This window comes from Danio aesculapii, chromosome 2 (genome assembly GCF_903798145.1).
Source record: "Danio aesculapii chromosome 2, fDanAes4.1, whole genome shotgun sequence".
In the NCBI taxonomy this organism is placed as follows: Eukaryota; Metazoa; Chordata; class Actinopteri; order Cypriniformes; family Danionidae; genus Danio; species Danio aesculapii.
In genome coordinates, this window is record NC_079436.1 from 27448707 (window position 1) to 27472971 (window position 24265).

Consider the following 24265-nt stretch of genomic DNA (forward strand, 5'->3'; position numbering starts at 1 on the left):
GAGTAAAAGGGCTCGCAAAATCACTCTGGACGCCTCACACCCAGCACACTGCCTGTTCGAACTGTTACCATCTGGTCGGCGCTTCAGAGCACCGAGCACAAAAACAGCCAGACACAGGAAAAGTTTCTTTCCTCAGGCTGTCTACCTTATGAACAGTTAAATATTCCCCTACTGTGCAATAAATATGTGCAATACTTTCTCATACGCACTTGTACACAGCACCTTATATCAATATACAATGCAATACTTTCTACATTTGCACTTGTACACAGCACCTTATAACCTGTATATTTATAACAATCTGTACATACAACTCAACATCCAGGTTTCTTCACTAACCGCATCTGTTTAATGTTCATCATTTTTTATTATTATTATTTTATTTTTTCAGATTATTTTGTGTTGTCACTTGTCACTTTATGTACACTGGAAGCTTCTGTAGCCAAAACAAATTCCTTGTGTGTGTGAAGCACACTTGGCAATAAAACCGATTCTGATTCTGATTCTGATTCTGATATGAATAAATAGTGTTCATAAACAGCTGCTGAGATGGAAACCGTATTCCTTATGCAACACATTAACCAGAAGATGCTAAAAAAAAAACTCTGAACTGTCTTCACAGGGCAGGAGGTAAAGTTCCTTTGGTGAGTTCAGCAAAACAGCATGAAAGTGTGGGATAGAGGGAACTGATAGGGTGAGAAGTAGACTTGCAAAATGAAGCTCAATGTGTGTTTTGTGAAACAGGAATGTTATATAAAAAAGATATCAGTGACAATGTGTTTGCACTCTTCATCAGGGATCAGGGATAGCTGTCGTTAGGTTGGCTAGATTATCCATGTGAACTTTTTTCAAGGTAAATTTCTATTTAAAAGGCGCTTTCTGTATAGGAACACATCCAGGAAAACAGTGTACAGTTCACTAACACAAATTAGCTGTAGCAGGATAGTTGTAGCCAACAATGTAAAAGAAACATAATAACCCTATGAAGTTCAGCTATTATTTAATTCAACCTTTTTTGTCATAAGTTAAGTTTCTAAACATTTTGAATGAAACGTTATCATTTATTTTCATGATTTAAAACATTAAATATTAAACTTGAGTTTACTTTTTTTAAAGCAGCAGGTGACATTGTGTTATTAAGTTTTAGCAAGACATTATGTTTCAGCTAAATACAGTGAAACAGAAAACAATTAACAGTTAATTGTTGTAATTTATTTTAGCCAACAAATATTTCAGTTGATATAATATTTCTAGTTGTTTGCTGTTCAACAGAATTCAAAATATGTTTTGGGGGTTTATATGATTTTTTTAAGATAATCGAATGTTTTGTGTCAAAATACAGTTAATATATATATATATATATATATATATATATATATATATATATATTTTTTTTTTTTTTTTTTTTTTTTTTTTTTCTGTGATGACAATACACAAAACAATGGTTATTACTTATCATTATATATCAGTATAACATATTTAGAATCCAAAAGAACAAAAACACAAATATTTGTATAGTGTAAACAGTGTTTAACTGATCTTCAAATTTCTACTCACAATATAATTACTTTTAAAATATTTGTGAAAGTGGAAAATGCAATTCTAGGATTATGAATTAAATGCATTACTTAGACCATAGAGCTCATGAATAAGAAAATATATCTGTAAAAAAACCGTTTCTAATATATCTACATGATTTATAACAAGTAGTTATATTTCTAATCCTGATTAAATGGACTTTGACAGCACCAATCAACTGACATTATATATTTGGCCACCAGGGTGGGCAGTAGACATCTGTCAAGAGTTACATTATCATAGAAACATTTCAAACTTTTTGTCACACCAAATTAAAAGGGCAGCTGGAGAGTTCTCCACATTTTTTTACGGCGCTCGAAGCGTAAACATGCATTGCAGACGTCTTGAACATTTAGAGAATGTAAGGCAAGGTTGAGATATAAAGGTGCTTTTTTTAATTAAGCTCGTTTTTCTGAGTTAACAAATGGTCTTAGGGGTTGTTTTTGGTCACACTGTAGCAGATCGCTGACTTCTTTTAAGCGCACCGGTTGAAAATAAAGAGGATTGTGAAGCAAACAGTCTGTTTGATCAACACCGTTCCTGTCATTTCAGCGCACACATGCGCATCGCCTCGGTGCAGCGCGTCCTCGCCATTGGCTGGAGCGCGTTTGTTATTGGTAGTGACGTATGAGAAGTGACGACCCTCCCGTTGTGCGGTGCCTCCGTCTGTGCGCTTCAGAGCCGCGGTCCTCGCTTCAGTGTTTATTTGGTTGTCATGGCGGAGGGACGTGGAGAACTATTGCCTCAGTCGTCGCTTCACCTCTCCTTACCCCCGGCCAGCAAGCGTCCGTGTTTGCGTCCCGCTCCTCGAGGACCGGGTCCGGGGCCTGGCCCGGGATTTCCGAACTCTCGTTTCCGTTGCCCGGAATCTCTACTGGACTGCGCTGCGAAGGCCGTCGCGGAGAAATGGGCCTTCGAGAGGGTGGAGGAGCGCTTCGAGCGGATCCCCGAACCGGTTCAACGCCGTATCGTGTATTGGTCGTTCCCGAGGAACGAAAGGGAAATATGTATGTATTCGTCGTTTCAGTGCCGAGTGGCGGGTGAAGAGGGTCCGGTAGTGGGCTCGAGCTCGTCCGTTGGATCTGGTACAGTCCCCGGAGGGGTTACGAACACAACAGGCAGCGCAGGGACCGGGGGTACCGGAGATGGACTGCCTTTCCGCCGGGGAATCCGGCTTTTGGAAACCGGTTGTGTGGACAACGTCTTACAAGTCGGTAAGTTCAACCGTCCGCAGCTTGTTGGAAGTTACATTCGAGATATTTGTTTCACTTTGCTGCAAACGAAGTTTCTTTCAGAAAAAAATGGAAGTGGCCTCGTTTAGAAACAAATATAGTAGCTTTGTTTCTGAATAGCGATTCTCATTGCCAGTAAGGGAGCGTTTAAATGCCTGCCGTATTGCGAAAGAAACGGAGCGCACGTTTTAAAAATTAAAGGGCTTCCCTTTGGTTATGTTGCAATGGCTTTAATGTGGAATTCACGGAAATGTGTGGCTATAGTGTTCATTTTACACTTTGTAAAACGCTTATATGCCCTATAAGTAACACATGGTGATACGAAATAGTTTGTGTTTGAACAATCACACAATGAGGTCTGTCGAAACGGAACATTCTTTCCCAGGTCGCGAGGAAGAAAAGACTAACGTGCTGGTCACAATGAATCTCTGTTGTAGCACATCGCGTTGTTTTTTGTTGCTAATATTCCCATTTAAAGTAGTTTTCGGTGAATTACTAGCTTTTCTTTGCCTACGTGTGTTTGCTTGACGGTTGTTGGGTCTCTTGATATAATTAAGTCCAGGGTAATCCGCTTGAATCCAAATCCCATATCTTTTGTTTATTTGCTGGTTGGTCAAGACAAAGGACGCGTATTTGCCGTAGTAAAACGAATGATAAAACATGTGCCTAGACTTTATTTGGCTCCCTGTTTGTTTTTTTCGAAGATCTTCTTGTGATATAGGCGTCAAAATGAGTAAAAACCGTACTATTCGGCTGAATGTGTCGTTGGGGTTGTCCTCGTAGAGGCTACAGCACAATAGCTCAATACCCCCGTCTCATCGGGCTAGTTCTTCTCTGTTAGCCGAATGGCTGTTTTTTCGGTATAAAAAGATGTTTTTCTAAACCACAGAAGCCTGTCACTGCTTTTTCAAGCTTCATTTAACGTAACTAAATCGAAAAATTGTGAAAGTAACTCGAAAAGGCTTTGGTATTTAGAGCACGAAGGCAGTTTCAATGGCTGCCCAAATGTCTATACATTTTCCTCCCCCACTCGCTTCACTTCAGTAAACATACTGGTAAAACACCATCGTGAAAGAAAGGAAAAAGTGACTTAAAAACAATATTACGCAGGTTTTTGTTGTTTTCAAAGCACAAAATGATTAATGATGTGCACATTTTAAGTCGTAAAATGTGCACTTCTCTTCTAAGGCCAAATACAGTATTTATACAGTTTGAGGCTTGAGGGTTTAGTTAAGATCAACAAAACCATTCACGATATTAAATATTTAGCCTATATAGCGCGTACTAACAGGATAAAGCAGTTAATCAGTCATCTAGAGACCAGCCACAATTTTCCTATAATGTAAGCTTTCTTTTCTTGAAATAGCAGTTACAGGAAGCCCCAAATCTCCAATAATTGTAGGTGTTATGAGAGTAGTGAAAGTATACATATAACTAATTCAATAAAGAAGCCATGATTCATTTATTCTCACAAAGATCCACTGTGTCCCTTTAAAAGGCCAGTGTTAGTGGAAACGTGATAACCTAGCTGTAATGAAATAACATGAGCACTTATTTAGCAACCTTGAAAAGCTCCCTTCACAAGTCAGTGTAACCCCTTTTCCACATCTCATAAAAAATTCCACATTAGCTAAAGTTATTTCGCGTTTTGAAAGTGACTATCATCGTGTAAAGTTTATATTTTGATCACCATTTTTTGCCCATGGCCTAGTATTATAGGCTTATACAATTTTATTAATGTTCTGTCAAGTGTTTTTAGTTAAAATGTTAAATTCTGATGGCAATAGGTGATTGTAGGAGCTATGTGCATTTCGATATCTGCTTGAGTTTTTTACATTATCCCTTTAAGTGTAAGCACAATCTTTTGAATTGTAAAAGAAACAATGAACAGAACAGATCCTTGATAGATCAGGCATCTGACAGTGAGGGGACGTCACCACTTGATAACTAAGATAAAGCAGGTTTAATAGCATTCTGTTTAGCTCTGTGGGTGAAGATTGTGTTCTTTTGGCTTTGACAGATACTCAAACCACGAACTGGACGTGTGTATCTGATAGGCGAATAACTCGCGTCCTTAACCATGAGTAGTCAAAAAAATGTGCCCATGTGGGTGTGTGTGTCTGCAAGATCCTCTTATGCATGGTTGAATAAACTCTCTTTGTGCCCCTTTTTGTTTTACTGTTAACTCCTCAAATGCCAGAGTTTAGACTCTTTTAAAACTTCCAAACACACCACAACAAAATGTCAACCGCTTTTAACATTTAGTTAGCATGTTAGCTGAAATGCAAGCTCTCAAAGATTCAAACCCTGAACTCACGCTAAGCCAGGCTTACTCCGAAGTTTGCCAGGAAGTTCACAACATAATTTGTACTCTTTCCAGAAGCCATAGCAGTAGTGGAACACCCAAGCCTGGGGATGTGGATGATGTTGAATTCATCGTTAGCCTCTGAATGGTCAAATTTTCTGCCCCAAATATTTAGTGGCGGGCAGCTTGTTACAGGATTTGATAAAAATAATTAATTCTCGTTTATGTTTGTGTAATTCTGCCACCCCACCCCGGCCCACAGCCTCTGTCTTATAAAGTCCTTAAAGAGGAGGGTCTAGCTTTGAGTCAGGCTTGAGGATTATTGGGTCATGCTTTGTTACCCAGCTGTAGAAAACTCCCCTCATTCACAGAAGGGTGGGGGGTTGTCGTTGTGTGTGTTTGGGGGGTTGGAGGGTGTTTAAGAGTATAGCTTTTCGCAATGGAGCACAAAGCTGTGATGTGAAGCTTTTACAAAACCTTATTCTGTGTTTAGGAGGCAAAAGTTCGGTGGGATTATGGTTAGCAGAGCCACTGAGAGATTGTTCAGTTTCCTTAGTGCCTCTGTAAAACCTAGGCAAGCATTGAATTGAGTTATGTTACTCCTCTGCCAAGTGACTCAGAAGACTTCAGGTTGTTTTGGAGAGTTCAACTTTCCTTTTGCCATTGGACACAATGCTATTCAATTTAGAAATGGGTTTTTTTCTCAGTCCTTTTGTAATAGACACACATAGCACTGTTATAACAGAACAGTGTGTTAGTTAGAGTGTGTGATTGGCACTTAAACTGAATTGGTTATGTGGACAAACTAGTAATGGGGTATGTTATTGTTTAAAACTCATGAGAGAGGGTTTGGAGAATGGCCGACATTAGGCATTAGGCCTGTGGCTTCTCTGTGATGTCACTGGGCCTGTTTTTAGCTCTTTGTCTCCTTTGAGTGTTGCCATCATTTTGGTCTTTGTAATCGGGACACATCTCATTCAGCACCATACAAGTTCAACAAGGGACCGCTAATTCTGCTCTATCTTTCATCAGCCGTACAGACAATATTTAATCAAGGTAATTAATTCCATGCCTGCAAGTCTCAAAGAAAATCACTTAAACAAATCTCCTTTTCACACTTATTAGCACTCTTAGTTTTGAAGGACACGGCCATTAAACACTTTTTCCCCCCCTTTGTCTTTATCAAAGGAGGGAAATTAATTTGGAAATGGGGAGAGGGTGGTTCGTCGGCTTGTCAGCTAATCAGCGGCGACTGGAGCAAGGTGAAAAACAACTCGCCGCATTCCAGGACAAAAGACCTGTCAGAGACTTTGATCAGGCCCTCGTTTCCGAGTGCTGAGCTCAGACTTGATAACAAAGTGACGCAGTTTCATACACGATTATGTTTTTGAAGGTGCGCCCATAGAAAAGCCTGTACATTGCTGTGCTATATGTGTTTTGCACCAAATGTGATGTGTTTTTTTTTATTCCCTCATTGGATTTGGCACCCACCCAGGGTCTGAAATCAATTGCGACCTTGCCCTCTTTGAGTTTTGCCGCAGCCTGCCCCATACCCTGTGATTTTAGTTTATCAGCAGTGCACTCCTCAGACTTGGTCCGATCTGCTTTACAGCTGTGTTTGGGGCAATCGGTTTAGTTCAGTGCCTTTGCTTCTGCAAAATGGAGCTCCGATTTTGAGCTAGAGGCAAGGTTTCTGTCCATACTCTACCCACGTGCAGCTGGGCTTGCAGCATGCACTTGTGCGAGCTCGTCTCCCTGCTGCGGCTTATCTGCATTTTATTGGAACTCAGTGTGTTGCGTGCATATGCACATTCACTCATTATGCATTATTGCCCCTCACAATCCTAGTTGAAAAGTGCTGGCTGTTAAAGGTCCCTTATGATAGCAGCTTTACCTCTTTGATCTCCGCACACAGGCGGCTGATTATTTTGTCGATATTTCGTCATGAAGTAGTCGCTTTAATGGAACTTTTATGCTTTTATGAACAGGGAGGAGCAGAATATGGCTGGCGAGACTTTAAAGCTCAGATTTACACAAGATACACATGTTTCAAAGCGTTTGGAAGTGCTGTAAACCTTTTTTACTTTATCGCTGAGAGGGATGTGCCCCCTTTCTCTCTCTCTTTCTCTCTTTTTTCCCCCCCTCCCTCCTGCCTGCCTCTCTGTTTGGGTGTCATTGTCAGAGATAGAGGCCGCTGAGAGTTGCTCTTCTTTAAAGAAGGGGCCTCCAGACATGCCTAATAGGGCCTCATTTGGCTGTAATTGCCTAACAAATGTAAGAGAATTCCAGAGGAAACAAAAAGAGAGAAAGGAGAAGGCAAATCAGCCAAGCGAGAACAGAGGAAGGGGGAAAAATTGGTTTGGAGGTGAGATTGCGCAGAGGAAATGGAATCATATACTATGACATGCTATGTTTAGGCAGGCAGAAAATAGAGGACGGCCCCTACCTTCAATTTGTAAAGACGTGGAGGAAAATCCTTACATCTGGGGCTGTAACATTAAACGTGGAGTGCAGGAAACTCAAGCAGCACTCAGGCAGCTACCCTCCCCCACAGAAGGCCTTTCATCCAGCTGAGATTTTGTGTGCGGGGAGTTTTTGTGGCCAGTTCACATGGAAACTTAATTTTCTCAGTCTGGACGAGAGAGGAAGGATAATGTGTATTGGAGATGAGGTCAAATATCCTGCCAGAGGGTGAAAGAAAGAGGCCCAGAGTCGGTGGCAGTTAGCAATGTGCAAACTTCTATGCAAATGTCACATGGGAGGTTGTGGACTTTTTAAAGCCATCACTTCATACGTGTGTTTACTCTAGCCGTTCAAACCCTTCCATTGCAGTTCCTGTTTTAGCTTGACTCGTTGCCAGCCACCAATCACACGGGTGCTCTGAAGGCCCCACCATTAGCACGGTGTGCTTTAAAGGTCTCTGTGTGATTTGTATTGATTCTGAAGCCATTTTTTCTCCATTATTTAATTCTGCGTATTGAATAGCTTCATCGTATGCTATTGATTTATACCTGTCTGTTTCAGCAACCTTTACCTTTCAGTTGCTTTCTGCCTAAATCACAGTTATCACTGACTCCTTGTGATTTTTAATTCTTTATTAAAAAAAACAAACGTTTTATTTCTCCTCATGTAGGTTAATGGGTAGTAGTGTATCAACTTACTTTTATTAAATGAAAGGTTAGGATTTTTAGTGTCTCTTACTCTACAAGTCAGGCATAAAATAAGGATTGATAATTATTAGTAATGATGAATGTGTTTATTTAATACAATTTTAAGAAATATATCTAATAAAATAAAAACATCCAATAAAACAGATGTTTAAAATAGTGTTTACACCACATGAATTTAATTGTAAGATTCTAGGCACCTCCTTGCTGTCATTTTACAGCCTTTATAAGTATATTTGCACAAAGATGGTGGAAGTCTTCCTGACCATGCATATTTATTCAGCTGCGAGCAGGATCCAGTTGTTTGGATCACTTATTGGGTTGACTGGTTCAAAGGTCAGATTTGATCTGATTAAAATACCATTAATTGGTACCAGAAGTTGCATTTTTAGGTTTATACCCCTGAAAACAAACCAAAAACTTGAGATTTGATAAACAAAGCAGACGGAGCATAGCATGTGGACCTCAAGTTGCCTTTGGACAGATTTCTACAATTTAGCACAGCCTACATCCATTATTTCTGCATTTAATTATTTGTCTCAAGTGGGCCTTGGAAGGTCTAACGGGTCTTTGAAGGACTGATGGGTCTTTGAGCGTAAAGCTCCGAAGTATGTGAATTCTCTACTTCAAACACCTTCACACCACTAACTGAGGTGCCTTTTGTTCTTGCCTTTTCCCTGCACTTTCAAAAGAGGATGAGCACCTACAGTTTTCACTTTTTTCCATAGGTTGGAATGACTGAGTTATGCTAATTTGCCATGGTCAGTTTCTGTTTGCCCGAATAAACATTAATTCCCTTCAAAGCTTAAATACACATCAGTAAGATAGATTGACACAGCTCTTGATGTGGACATGGGAATAGGCATGGGCCAGTTTAAGATTGGATAAAAATATCATGGTTGCACAGTGTTGTGATTACTGCTCTGAAATATATTCTTTTTAAATGTTTGGGTAAAATACTTCCATACTATATAGTATGCTAAAACAGTATGCAAGCCGAGTACTATATCCAAATACATGGAAATCGAAAAAAGTATGCGTGAAGTACCTTGATGACCTACTACATCCGGCAAGATTCTGAAGTGCGCATCCGATGGACGCTATGCTATCCCATGATAAACCGCGATAGAGTTCATCAATGAGAGTGAAGCGGGTGTGTCTAATGATCAGATAAAATGGTGGATGTAGTATGTCTGAGCTCCATTCATACTACTCGCATTCATGCTGTATAGAGCATACTTTTCTATTGGTCGAGTAGTAAATTTCAATTCAAATGCAGTACCTACTGAGTAGTAGGTGCATTTGATTGCAGCCATTATATTTTAATTTGAGAAACATTTTAAATATTTTGGAGCAGTAAACATGTCAGGCTAAATAATTCAAATGAATCAGTGACTTCTGCTGTCTTCATTAGTTTCAAAAGCACAGATTTCTTTACAATTTAAAATGGCTTCTTAAGATATCTTTTCTGCTGGAGATACTGTTGTCCTAAAAAGCAAACAAACCAAAAAAAATCTTACACATACCTTGGGAATGGTATAACAGAGAATTTGAATGTTTTAAAACCTTTACTTTTGCAAACCGCGGCGTGCCTTGAAAATGCTTATCGTCCCATGCTACATGGGAATATCTCAGACAACTGATGAACTGACTCAAACATTGTATTTTCGTTTGTTCTGAGTTTTTATAATACGTTATATATTAAAGATTTATTGTGATTATCTCATTGCAAGGTCAGTACATGACTCAAGTAAACTCTCGTATATTGTATCTTTTGTCCTAATCTCTCTGGACTTTAAGATGTTTCGTGACTCAAGGCTTTGACCTCTCTTTGACTTACAAAGCACTGTGACTTTGCATATCTTGTGGAAAACATGACTCTTATTCTTACGTTTCCCCAGCATATCACCTCTGATACATCCTGCCTCCCCCACAAGTAACCGAAGTGAATAGTGCAAGGCTGATATAAGTGGTTAACAGTGAAAAAGAAAACAAAACGTATGATGCAGTACATCAGAGAGAGCGAGATCAGTTTCACAAGAACATCTTCTTCCACGTCAATATCACTGCTGGTGTTTAGCACGCTATGTTCTCCGTCATGTGATCAGAATGGAAGAAACGGGCATGTTCATGCTGTTGCAGATGGCTGCGCTCTCTATTATGGTTGATTACCATCAAGTATTTCCATCCCCATTCTCTCTGTCAATCATTACTCTTATGAGGGACAAAAATGGTTTGGCTACTGAATAATACAAGGAGTATTCATTAGCCAGCCTTGAATTTGTACACCCAAATCATGCGAACAGGACCACCTCTTTTTTTTTTTTCAACCTTAAAAAGAATTTCTTGATGAAATATTGATAGCTCCTTTTTCAAAGCAGGGTTTGCAGGAAGGCGTCACATGCTGATCTTAGTCCCCTGGATATGTGTCCACAATATAAATATCAATGGCCTTCCGACTCCCCCTCTCCCTGCCTACTGGCTTCTTTTTCAATATAGCCTAATGACAGGCCTATGTTTCCCTGCAGTGGCTGTGCTGATATGGCCCATTAGGCACCGGTTTCTCGCAGGCAGCTGAGTGAACAGATGACTGCAGGAAAATAGTTGGAGGAGAGAGGGGGAAAACGACAGAACTAAAAGGCAAATATGAAAGGCAGAGTAAATAACCAACCTGTCATCCCCTGCTCCCCACCTCCCCAGCCGCCCTCCTCTGGAGGGCAAGAGAGACATGTGAAAGAGTGAGAGAGAAAAAGAGAAGCACCTCATTAGTCTTCCAGCCCTCCCTGACTCTGGGACTGACAGTGAACACGTCAGTGCAGCAACAGACATGCAAACATGCAGAGATGGGGCTACCCCGTCCCCTCCCTTCCGCTCGTACTCCAAACATGATTAATGTGCGCAACAGCCATGGGGCCATACGTCTGGATGGCTCCTCCCTGAACCACACGTTTTGAAGAGCTCTAGCCTCCACATCCTCCTCTGGATGCCCGCACCCTACTTCTCTGGCAGACTCACAGACAAGGTCCTAAATCTAATTCACCATGTCCTGTGCTGTGGGACCCAGAAGTTTGACTTCTGCACTGTTCAGCAGAAATAACATTTCAGATAATTGGTTTTAGTCTCTCTAACCCCAATAGAAAGCTACAACATCGGTGCTAGATCAGTTGATTCACTCGGGGCTTCTTGTATATTGAACGCAAGCATTCCAAAGAACTTGGGCTACGTAGTGTGTGGGCAATCTGCGGTTTCCAGGTCATATTCGAACACCTGACTTTGCTGAGGTCCAACGCAGAAGTCATGTGCTGGAAAGAAAACAATGCAATGAATAGGCTTGGCTCTTGTATAGGCAGAGGGGGGAGAATATGTGCTCTTCAATGGGGGATTGTGGTACTTGTCATGGTGTAACAGGATCAGTTCGCCCTCCACCCTAGAGCGCAGAGGGCAGCCATTGTTACGCTGTAGGAGAAAGGCAGCGGGGGCCGTCGACCTGGGCCGAGCTCGTCTTGTGGGGGTGATGTCCTCTGAGCCCTATACCAGAGACAAACGCAGAGGACACTGTTCTTGTCATTCTCAGAGGTCGCAGGGGAAGACAAGTAAAGCTAATCAGAAACCAAGAAATGAGCAGGGATTAAAATACTTGAATGTAATGTTTTGACTTTTTTGCACGTTTCAAGGGGATCCATGATGCCTCTTCAGATAAACACGTCCATCAGTACACCAGTCACTTCTTAAGTATCTCATGAGCAACTTTTCAGCCGCTTTTTGATTTTAAATTCAAATTTTTTTTTGCCTTGTATAATTTCTCCTTAGAAGGAACGAACACTAAGCACTTTTTGTGCTGTGGCAGCAGAAAAAGGCAGGCGGTGTCAGAAAGTGTAAATCAGAGTTGAAAGCGCACTGCCTTATCTACTGGATAAAACCAGTCTGCAACAATAGCATTAAAGCACAACTCATAAAAGCCACAATTAAATACTATCTGATCTGATTCTGTTCGAAAGACATCTTTTTTCCTTTCTTCTACTTCATGTATAATGAACACCCTCCACTTTAGTTGGAAGACATGAAATCACCAGTATAATTGGGGAAGTGATGGAAAAAGACTTGAACTTTTATAGTTGCTGCATAGCAAATTGATGAAAGCAACCTATAGGTGAAGCAGATTAGCATCAGTGGTATATAGATATTATTTATGTTGTATTATAGCGTTTATTAATATTTAGAGTTTACCTTTAGATTTGTTTAATCTTTTTTTTGTAGTTATTTTGTGACATTCTTTTTAATTATTGTATTTCTTTGCTTTAATTTATGAATTTGTTAATTTTATTGATCAAACTTTTCTATTTTTAATTCGCTTTTCATGTAAAAATAATTTATTTCTGATGTCTTGCTATTACATTTTATTTCTGAGCAATTCCTGTGTTATGGATGTGACATTTGCAATAAAAGTTCCAAACACAAATGACATAAAGTATATGTTGATAAGGTTGCCACGATACCATAAATTTAGGCCACTATACTATATTAGCTGAAGTACCACGATACCAAGTAGTATTGCGATACTGTATTAATTGATAACTCAAATCTACGAAATAAAGCAAATTGTCATAAATACTATGTATATGTTATATATTTTGTATCTACATTTCCATTTCTCTTCGTACTGTGTGTTTTATTTGTATATACTGTGATTATTTTGTTGTTACTGCAATATTAAAAAAAAAATTAATACTTAAATCATTGAACACACCAAATGATCTGTCATGACCACAGAAAACTATGACCCATCTGAAATGACGGTTCCATTTTCAACTCCGCCCCGCCTGTCCTCGGCTATTCTCACTGACCACTGGCTGCAGCCGTGGCGCAACTCGATTGCATAGAAATAGAAAGTGTTCGCGCATGGAAAGAAAAGAGTCAGTGAAGAATCAGCCTTAAGAGAAAGAAAAACGATTGCACATGTGTTCTGTGAGAAATAACTTGCGAGACCGTCTATCGGGCCCACAGGAGATGTGCACACATGATGGTTTACAACAAGCTCACAGGCTCCCATTTTATCACTTCTAGGTTCAGTTCTGTGCACAATTAGCCTCTTGCAGTTCACCGTGCATGTAAACATCACCTGTGCGCTTGGTTTTATTTGGCATAAATTTGCCATCATGCTGATCAATCCATTCGCTCACCTAGGCTCCATCTTTCTATTAAAGTCAACAGCATAATAGGCTACTAACGCTGTATAGGAAAGAAGTGAAGATATCTGTGTTTTCGGTCATAGCTTATTTTATTTATTTAATGGCTCATTAATCATTAACTCACCTGAACTATTGTAGAACCATTAATGATGATACTACTGTTCACAAACTACAGTGGCTCCAGCAGTATTTTGGAGCCAAAGTATCGCATTGCTACCGAAGTACCGGTAAACCGTGCAACTCTATATGTTAACATCATAAGTTAAGGGAACAGAAAAATATCAGTCTGTAAACATTTTTTATATTTTTATTATGGATTTTACGGATGTGACCAAAAAAGTACAAAAAGCTTTATATTAATTCTGTGAATTAAACTGCACAACCCAAATGAAACAATGCCAATGAAAAGCATAAAAGTTGACTCCCTATAGAACAAAAAATTTTGATTGACTTTATTTTATTTTACATTTTTGCAATTATGAGGAAAAAGTTTTGTTATGGATGTGACACCTGAGATGTGAAATTGGCACTTGTGTGACTTTGGCAAATCAAATAAAATTGTTTGAAAACACTGACACACATTTTTGAGTATTTTTAAAGGACTGTAAAATACTTGCTTACACAAAAAAACGTAGAAATTTTTTTCATGGCAAGGTTGACATTTGTATGGAATTGCTCTTATCTTTATTTGATTTCATTTAATATTTATTGATTTGGGTTCAATTAATAATAAAACCCCTGATTTGTGGGCAAATGAATTTTTTTGCACCATTTCTGTTAAGGCACTGCTGTAGCATAAATTCTAATTGATATAATAACACTAATACTAGCAGCGTTTTATTTGCGAATCGGTTGTTTGCTCTCAACCTCCCTCATGTTGACTTCAGATATTGACATTGAGCTGGTGGCGCAGCATTACCTTCTTTATAAAACTATTACCATTCTAAAGATATTACAGAGTAATGGATTTGTCTTGCTGTATTTTGAGCTAGCCAATCTGGGCCTGTATTGAAGCACCCGGTGCACAATTTGTTTTCATCAGCAGTAAATGGTGGATCATTGTGGCCGTGACGGGAAAGCACAAAGACCAGCTAATGAAAGGCAATGGCTGTGGCCCCGGTCTCATCACCACTCACTGCGCTCATGGATGAAAACAGGTGTCCTCTTGGGGCTGGGGTTTCATTTAAAGAGGGATTTTAAAGGAATATTCATGACAGCTATCCTTCATCGGGTGGGTGATGGGAAGAACAGAAGAAGAAGTGAGAGAGGGAGAGAGAAACGTCAGTGGGGTAAATCAACCAGTGATTGAAGAGGCCTGTCTGGGATAATTCAGTTTGATTGGAGTCTCGGTCTCTCATTACCATTCCAGATTCAACAGGGAGACGCCCCTCAGTCCCCTCTTCACCATGCTCATCTCTTGCTGAAGATGACAATGCCGTAGTGCAGCCACTGAAATGAACAGGAGCCCTGTAGTATGTGGCTCAGCGTTACTCTTCGCAATATGAAGTCCACTTATAGCACCTCAGGCTAGTTGTGTTTTTTTGTCACAGATTGGAAACTTTTACTTATTAGATTCTGCGAACAGTTTCTGGTTGAGTCATAGTTTGTAGGGATAGAAAATCCTGTGCTACATACTTCGATACTGTGTATGAAAAACAGTAGATGAAAAGTTCCTGGATTGCGTACTACTTCTAGCGAGATTTTGTAATGCGCATGCGATGGACTCTTTGCTAAGCTATGAGACTTTATGAACGGGAGTGAAGCAACGCAACCGATAGGTCATATAACAATGACAAATTGAGGATGTAGTACTAGGAATGTCCAGATCCAATCACGTGATCAGAAATCAGGCCTGATCATCTAAATATATATATATATATTATCTCAGACCCCATAGTTTTTCACAAATTTATTATTTTTTTAAATGACTGATTTTGTGGCGATGATCCCCAGTAATTTGCGGACAATTTTGCTGTTAAAAAAAAAAAAATAATAAATATATATATATATATATATATATATATATATATATATATATATATATATATGTATATGTATATATAAATATATATAAATGTAAAAAATAATATGTGTTTACCAAATTAGGTAGCATACTATGTTAGATGTACAATATGAAACAATGACACAAATCATTAAAATAAAGCTTCCTTATTTTGGTCTCTTGTCAAGACAAGACCTGAAACGGTAGGGATTAAGCCAATACATCTAAGACACCGATTGCCGTAAAACTTGTCAATGGCAGGGAAGAGTTTTCTCTCATTAATTGCAGGGAAAGAGTTAAACGAAATAATTTATCCATTTGACGTACACCATAATACCAGCTATACATGTAAAGCCCAAATAATGTCTTTCAATTTAGTCACGTCCAGCGGCCATCACCCTGAAACCCTGGATCTCATTTCCACCTGTCTGTTCCATTGCTCCGTTTGCTCTAACTTTCTTTTGCTGAAGCATGTCAAATGCACAAAACGCTTAATTCGCGCTACAAGATGTCTATATCTCGTCTTTGCCATTACTTCAAATGTAAATCACTTGCGCTTCCTGCACAAGCTGAAAACTTCCCTGCCTCACATTCCATGTAATGTAATGATTGTGAGGGCGCAGCGCAAATGAGACGTCAATTTTCGAGAGACACTCAAATACATCACGTGCGCAGTCTTTAAGTCATGTAAAACAATTCATTGCAAACTGAAATAAATATAATTTGACTGTATTGTTTTTTTTTAGATTATACATTTTTTTGCGATTTATTTCGCATTTAATCAAGAATTTTGCAGGATCGCAAAAATTAGCGACTTTTTGTTGATTTTTGCGTTGGATTCAGTGATCATGGAATCGTGAAAAACTAGGGGGTCTGATATATGGTTAAATACCGGCAAAGTAGAACACGGAATTAGCTTAAAGCAGAAAACGCGAGTATGTCTGTTGTCTGGAGGTATTATAATGTTGATGTCGACAACATCGCCATAGCAAACTGTGAGAAATGTAAACTTGGGATTGCCTGCTGGATATTTTAAGTAGAGGTGCTATTTGTTTTTAAATAAGAAATTTTTTATATTTACTGTTGAGCTAAAGTCCAAAAGTGAAGAATTGATGTTATTTATTATTTGATTGATCTAGCTACCTCACAGAAGTGCTCTGTTTGTTAACAGTTATTGACTGTTAAAATAAGATCTAATAAATAAAAAATCTGCTTTCTGTTTCTGTTTCTTCGCTCTTCTTTATTCTTTCTTGTGGATTATAGAAGTATCGCATCAGGTTTTGGTATTGGTAGATACTCAATCAAATGACTCAAAAAAAAAAACCTGATTGGGACATCCCTATATAGTACGTCCAAATCCCATTCATGCTCCTCACATTAATCATTACATGGAACATAATTTTCTAATGGTCATAAAGTAAGTTCAATTTCGCGAGTAATAGGCGATTCCGGATTAACTGTGGGCACAAATAAGTACATTTAAAAACCCAATGGTTTAGCTTAGACAATGCATCATTACAGTGAGTCAGAGCTCTTTAAGGTTTGGTGTTTACTTCTATTGCATTGGAAGGAACCTGGTTTCAATTTGCTGCCTGCACAGGAAGTCAAGCTCATAATGCTTGCTCATGTGCCGACAACAATTTCCTTTGTGGCTCGAGACCACATTATCTTCACCTGTGTCATAGTTTTAAATGATTTGATGAGTTTTATATGAGTTTTAGAGGATATATGTTTTGTTGTTAGACCCCATTTTGCACCTGGCATATCTGCAGTCACCATTTGAAATGTCTAACCTGTCATGAACATTAGCTTGCATTGTCCTCTCAGAAGGCGGAGCTAATTCTGTCATCCTTGGTGAACCAAGGAGGTTAGCGCTACACTTGATTACAAAAAGCACTGTTCTGGGAACTCCCTAAGGGTGAACAGCTATTGGACCGTGTCACCAGGACCCTTCAATTGTCCAATCCCACCCTTCACCCCTAGGCACTCTGTTTTAATTAAAAAAAACAACTCTACTAGTGTAGATCTTGTGTTGCTGTCATAGAGTGGTGCTTTAGCTTAGCTCGTAGCCCCTTTTGTTAAGTACCAAAATACCTTTATAGTCACATCACTTACTCCGGATGCTGCAGGCCTCAACTACTGTCAAATCAAAACCAGCTTGAGTTGAAGTAGTCATTCCTCATTCTGTTCCTTATCCCTTTCATGTAGTTCCTGCTTTTTTTCCACTTGTGTTTCAGCATGGCTGGAGTTGAAGGGATTTCCCTCCTCTCCCTCGGGTGCCACAGTCTCTCTGAGTTCAGCCCGATTGGAATAGTGTGTGCATGTGTCATAAACACACCCTGACTTTGAAGTCAATAGATCACCACAATGGACGTCTGCCTCTCAATTCCCCCAGTTGTAAACCTAGAAGCCTCTTTGTGCAACGTACTGTCTTTCGGTCGAACTTCAAAGCATGTAGTTTGCTTCAGTCATGGAATAATGTATTCCAACGTGATGTCCAGATGAAAGCAATGCAGATCCATGTGTGCACCTGCATATAGATGCCGTTCTTTAAGGCAGTATGCTCTGTATATCAATGAAGGAGCTCATAAGCACTTCTCAGGCTGTTCCAGAAAAGTTTATAATCTATAGCATAAGGCCACACCTACCTATTACGCTGCATCAGAATGAAATATTTATCTATCTATCTATCTATCTATCTATCTATCTATCTATCTATCTATCTATCTATCTATCTATCTATCTATCTATCTATCTATCTGTCTATCTGTCTGTCTGTCTGTCTGTCTGTCTGTCTGTCTGTCTGTCTGTCTGTCTGTCTGTCTGTCTGTCTGTCTGTCTGTCTGTCTGTCTGTCTGTCTGTCTGTCTGTCTGTCTGTCCATCTATCTATCTGTCTGTCCATCTACCTATCAATCATATTTATTTGTTATTCGGGTACTGGATTTTTCAACTGAAGAATGCTAGATTTGTCTTAATTGCATGTGCTTAGGAAACGACAAATGTCAAATATAGTGTAATTACTTTAATAATAATAATAATTAATAATTCCTTACATTTATATAGCACTTTCTCGGTACTCAAAGCATTTTTGCACATTTTGGGGGAATCTCCTCATCCACAATCAGTGTGCAGAATCCACCAGGATGATCCAACGGCATCCATTCTGCACTAGACCGCACGCCACACACCAGCTTAATGATGGAGAGGAGACAGAGTGATTAAGCCAATTATGATATGGCGGTGGTTAGGAGGCCATGATGGACCGAGCCCAGTGGGCAAATTTGGCCAGGATACCGGGGTTACACCCTTACTCTTTTCGAAGGATTGGGATTTTTAATGACCACAGAGAGTCAGAACCTCAGTTTAGTTCATGATTTGATGCGTGTGATGTTTATTTTCTCTTGATTTTTTTTATTTTTATTTATTTATTTTTTTTTTAAATAAAGAGAAAATACATTGTAGTTGTTATTGTCTGTGCATGGATATTTATATGGATTTTATAGAGTAATAAGTGAAGTAATTAAATTACTTATTGAGTTACAATTGTAATGATATAATTAGTAATTAATTACTTTTTTAAAATAACTAACCCAACAATGACAGAGTCCGACTTAATTTCAGATTGACCCTTTTCTTTTCCATGAAATATATATTCTATTAATGGCTGTCATAATGGTTATTGACCAATTTGCAGTTTTAATTTTGCAAACTCATTCACTCTATTTTAGGTTTAAAATAAATATCTTTTATATACATTTGAAATGTTGTGAGGGCTAAAGTGGAAATGTCTACTGACATTTTGAAATTGTGACTACACTAGTGCATTCTTATTCCATGTTCCTGTTCATCAAGTGCTCCATCAGAGTTTGTTTGTGTGTGTAATCAGCCTCAGTGACAGTAGCAGCATCCATGAGACCTTCATAACTGGTGTCCTGAGATGCTCAAAAGATTCTCGTCTCATCACTAAGAAATGTTATTTGAATTTTGCTCAGTCTGTGCTGATTAGACAGTAAAGCCCCCCCTTTCTCTCATCCTTCCATTAATATTTCTTTACCAAGCCGCCTTCCTTGCATTATTAACAAGCCCTCCCCCAATTAAGATGGATGAGACTACTCTTGAGGGTATTTGTTCAGGTAAGATCTCTGATTAGCATATCTGATGGATCTGCCTTCGTGCACTGATTAAAACCTTCCCTTTTCCCTGGGGCAACTTTAAAGAAAGAGACACTCAAATGAGGACCCCCACCCCCCCACATACTTCTAAGATAGACTGCATCAGACCACATGTACAATGACAGTTTCGTTCCATGCTAGACCCACCCTGAACTGTCTCCCTAGTACTTTAAGCTTTCTTCAGAGCACAAAACCGGCTTGTCATGAATTCCCTTTATTGTTAGGTCATATATAACAGGATTAGCCCTAACAGAATTTATAAGGAACATTGCTAGAAGAATTTAAGTCAAGGAGCAGTTGGAGAAGCTATGCTTGCTTAAACTTGCAAATGTAGCTGATAAAACCAACAGGAGATTACAATGAACGTCTGTAGGCTTTCCGGTTGAAACATTGAAGTGTAGTCTAAGGACACGAAAAAGTAGCTCAATGAAGATTCATGCCCATGACCCTTAGGTCCAGAGTCCAGTGTCATGGTCATAACTCATGCACTGTCCACGTAATACAAGTGAGATCGAGAGTAATGAGCTGTGTTGAACACCCTAGCTACAGCACAGATGGGACTTTGCTTGTACATGTCAAGCACAATGGAGTAGAGCATGCTGAAATAGACTGCTGGGGTTGTTTGCATCAATACAAGGCCTTTTCGCTTTGTTTATTTTGTTTGCAGTGTTTCAGGCTGTAGCTGTGCAAATTACGCAGACCACTCACTCCTGGATTTGAGCAATTGGGTGTCATTGCCTTCCTAAGCATGCTTATCTAGTCTTTCACAGCACTGCGGCAGTTAGGAAGATCTAGGGAGCTGCCTTGTTTTATCAGGTTGTGAGAGAGGCTATGTGGTCTACTTACCTCTGAGGTCATGCAAATGAAACCCTGATGGAGAGGGGACCGCTAGGAACCTTGTGCTTGCTCTCCGACACCTGCTCTCAGCCTTGGGAGACAGACTGCACCGGTGTCTGCTGCAACCAGCTTGGCAGGATCATCTGTAACACTCTATTTTTGTCTTATTCTGCAGCTACGATGGGAAGTGCTTGGATGGGCTTATTTTTGTACACCTGGTTCATAAGGGTGGGAATCTTTAGGGACTTTACGATCTGGTTTGATTCTGATTTTGGGTGTCACGATCTGATTCCAAAACAATTGTTTACCTTTGGTTTTTTTGCTCCCTATTTCTTCTGCTGTACATTTATTTATACCTTTGCAACTTTACATACGAACCAGAATTAGAGTTTCTATATGCTTACATTTAGTGATTGGAATCTCTGGATTACAGTATTGCAAATTTAAAAATGATTGATCTTATTAAAGCATAATTCCGGATGATCCATGTACATTAAAACTTCAGATTATAAAGAGCAGTTATGAAAACAAACAGAACTTTTTACCGAAAGCATATTCTTTTTGTTTATAACGTTAGAAGCAAACGTTAATACATGAAAGATATGTATGGTTTAAATTATAAGTCCTAATTTTTTTGTAATTTAGAAACTGCTTTTATTCCAGCCAAACTAAAAGTCTTCAGGAGAGATCAATTCATTTCCATGTTGGCATGGGACGATAATTGTTTTCAAGGTATACCGCGGTTTGGAAAAGTCAAGGTTTTAAAACAGCTCATTTTCTGCTATACCGTTCCTTTGTATGTGTAAGATTTTTTTATTTATGTTTTTAGGACAACAGTATCTCCAACAGAAAAGGTATCCAAAGATGCTGTTTTAAATTGTAAAGAAATCTGTGATTTTGATACTAATGAAGACAGCAGAAGTCAATGATTCATTTGAATTATTTAGCCTGACATGTTTACTGCTCCAAAATATCTTAAATGTTTCTCAAAATAAAATGTAATGTGTTCAAAGGGGAAAAAAAGTTTTTTTTTACTCAGTCATTTAAAAAGAATATCTTTTAGAGCAGTAATACCAATACCGTAAAACCATGATATTTTTTATCCAGTTACCATACAGTCAGAATCTTATAACTCTCCATGCCTTTTCCATGCTCTGTTAAACATCAGTTATTTAATATTAAATATGTGAAAAAGAAATAAAATTTTATGGAAGTTCTAATAATTTAGCCTTTAACTGTGTATAAATGACTTATATTTAGTCTTTAAAATTGCTTTTATTTCAGGACCATGGAACTAGCTTTAAACCACAATAGTTCACAATGCTTAATTTGTTTGCAACATTGTGCAGTAGTTCACTTTCATTCACATCCTGCATTAGTTAACTTCGTAAGTGATTCTAAAGTTGGTCACACACCGGGCGACAAGCTAAGCTTTGTGCCACACCACTTCTTCATTTGTGGTGTGACAAGAAGTTAAACGGCATCCTGAAGCCGATCGCACCCCTGACAAGAAATGCAGCACTGCACTTCCTAAAGGCTGATTTATACTTCTGCGTCGAGTGATTGCTTTTTCTGAATGCTACCTTAATATAGAAGTAGCTAGGCGGGAACCGGCGGACGTGCAGCAACTTGAATCATAAGGTAAACGCAAAACAACTGTTTCCATCTAGAGCTTCTTCACGAGATTCGACACTTGTAAACACTCACTTCAGCAGGTTCGTGCGGCTCTCGGTCCCGCCCACACTGGTCACAGCTATCATGCCGACCAATTACAGAGCTTGCGCTACGCGTCGTTGCGACGTGTAGTTAGATATTTTTGAGAGGTTTGTGTCAGTGTCAGCCATGGCGAGGGCTATGGACCACACAAAGGCTGCGCAGGGCTAAACGCATGTGCTTGATGCAGAAGTATACATCAAGTTAACCATCTTTGCCTAAATTATCTCTTTCTAGCTTACGTCCACACAGGCCAACAATGTCACTCTCAAATTTGAATACAGAATCGATTCATAACTTTTAAGAATTGATTCAAAATCATTAGAGAAAGAATCACAATGCATTGATGCATCACTTTTTTTTCCCCCACCCCTACATGCGTCACTTGGGAGAGAGAAAGCTGTAGCATTACTTTAAGTACCGAACTGTTGAGGAATGTGTTCCCGTGGTGTTACATTTTTGAATATTCTGGTTAGGTTAGATTAAGCTGGGATGGTAGTCAGATATCTGCTGATGTTTAATGTTTAGATGGGATGTTCAGATTTATATTCACATGTTCTTGTCATAAAACTGCATTACAATGTGGCACATATGATAAGATGGAACATCTCATGGAATGTTCTGTAACTGATATAAATTTTAGCAAATTTTGGTATAAATAAAATAACTAAGACGAGCTGCTTTAACTGTTAATAAAGCATTACAACAGATTAATATGACTTAAAGACTTAAAAACAAACCAAGGAAAATGAATATCCACCAATGGTGCTATTATATATTCCATCCCTACCTCATCTTATTCACCTTTTAGATCCAGTTTTTCTTTATTTTTCTCATTTTCTTTCTCAGTTCTACCTCTTTTCTCAGTGCTCACTGTTCCTTAGGCCCCTGTAGATATTATTTGATCCCAGCACTGTGACTCATCCTCTCGAGAGTCACATTGGACCTCTATCCACACTCTGATAATAGAATTGCCATCACCCCTTGAAGATACGTTAGGCCTCATTTCTACATCTTCTCCCTCAGCTCCCTACTCTCACACTTTTACTTTACTCCCTCCTCTATTGTAATACTGAAGTTTGGCACTGTGCCCGGTTTCCTCCATTGATGTCTTTCTCCCTCCCTTCTCCCACTGTCCCTCCATCTCTGTGAAGTCCTCACACTCTGCTCATTGTGGCTGCGGTAAAAGAGGCAGCATGCCCGTGGAATTCAAGTAACGCATTCCTTTGGATACCCCTCCTCTGCCTCACACACATGCGTGCATGCGCGTGCACACAGACACACACACGCGCGCACACTAAAACCCTCCTGTTGCCACCCAGCACTGTGCCAGTTGTGTGTGTGGGTCATTATGTTTGGCGCGTGGCCCTATATGGGGTGTCCTGCCACCCCTCACCCCCTGCCTGATTCTGCTGGGCCTTGGCAGATGCCTCCTGCTGACTCAGGAGCCCTGATTCTATGAGCCGCATTGCTGGATTGACTGCTTCCATTCTAGCCCGTCACCCTGAAGAGATCGATAAAACTATCATCTCCTCCTCCTGCTTCTCTTTTTATGTTTTTGTATTGTTGGTTTTTTTCTTTGTACGCACTCGCATCCGCAAAGCAGTTATTTTGAGCAAAGACGGACATTTAATCTGGTGGTGGGTTGTGCTTCCGGGCTTCCATTTCATAAAGCGTTCTATCGGAGATTCGTCTGAACAGATCCTCTGGTAGGGCAGCACCTCCTCAGCTTACCTTATGGGATAAAAGAGCCTTTCACTACTGGGTTTCCACTTGACAAATGCTAGAGCGTCTTAGGCTGACATCTATTCAAATGTACAAAGCCATTTTGAATCTTACACCAGAACTGCAAGAGTGTGAGCATTGTAACGGGAAACCCCAAAGGCTGGTATTTTAAGTGGGGTGTACAGAATTTTATCCTCCCTCATAGTCGTCAAAGGAAGGGGCCAAAATGGTTTGGTTAGGAGTGTATGTTTTGTGTTTGTTGTTGCTAGAGTGCCCGTGGTTCTTCTTAAGGCCTGCCAGACCCTGCTGGGACCTCTAATCTCAGGCGGTGAAGAAACACCCTT

General features: G+C 39.5%; 1 protein-coding gene across 1 annotated transcript in view; it reads left to right on the forward strand.

Annotated features, from left to right (window-relative positions):
* The first annotated feature begins 2240 nt into the window (after positions 1-2240).
* The window catches only part of zswim5 (zinc finger, SWIM-type containing 5), a 55865-nt gene continuing 33840 nt past the window's right edge, over positions 2241-24265 (forward strand). Inside the window, exon 1 of the mRNA XM_056476447.1 lies at positions 2241-2792. Coding sequence (XP_056332422.1) covers positions 2294-2792 — 499 coding nt within the window. The 5' untranslated portion in view covers positions 2241-2293. The remainder of the gene's footprint in view (positions 2793-24265) is intronic.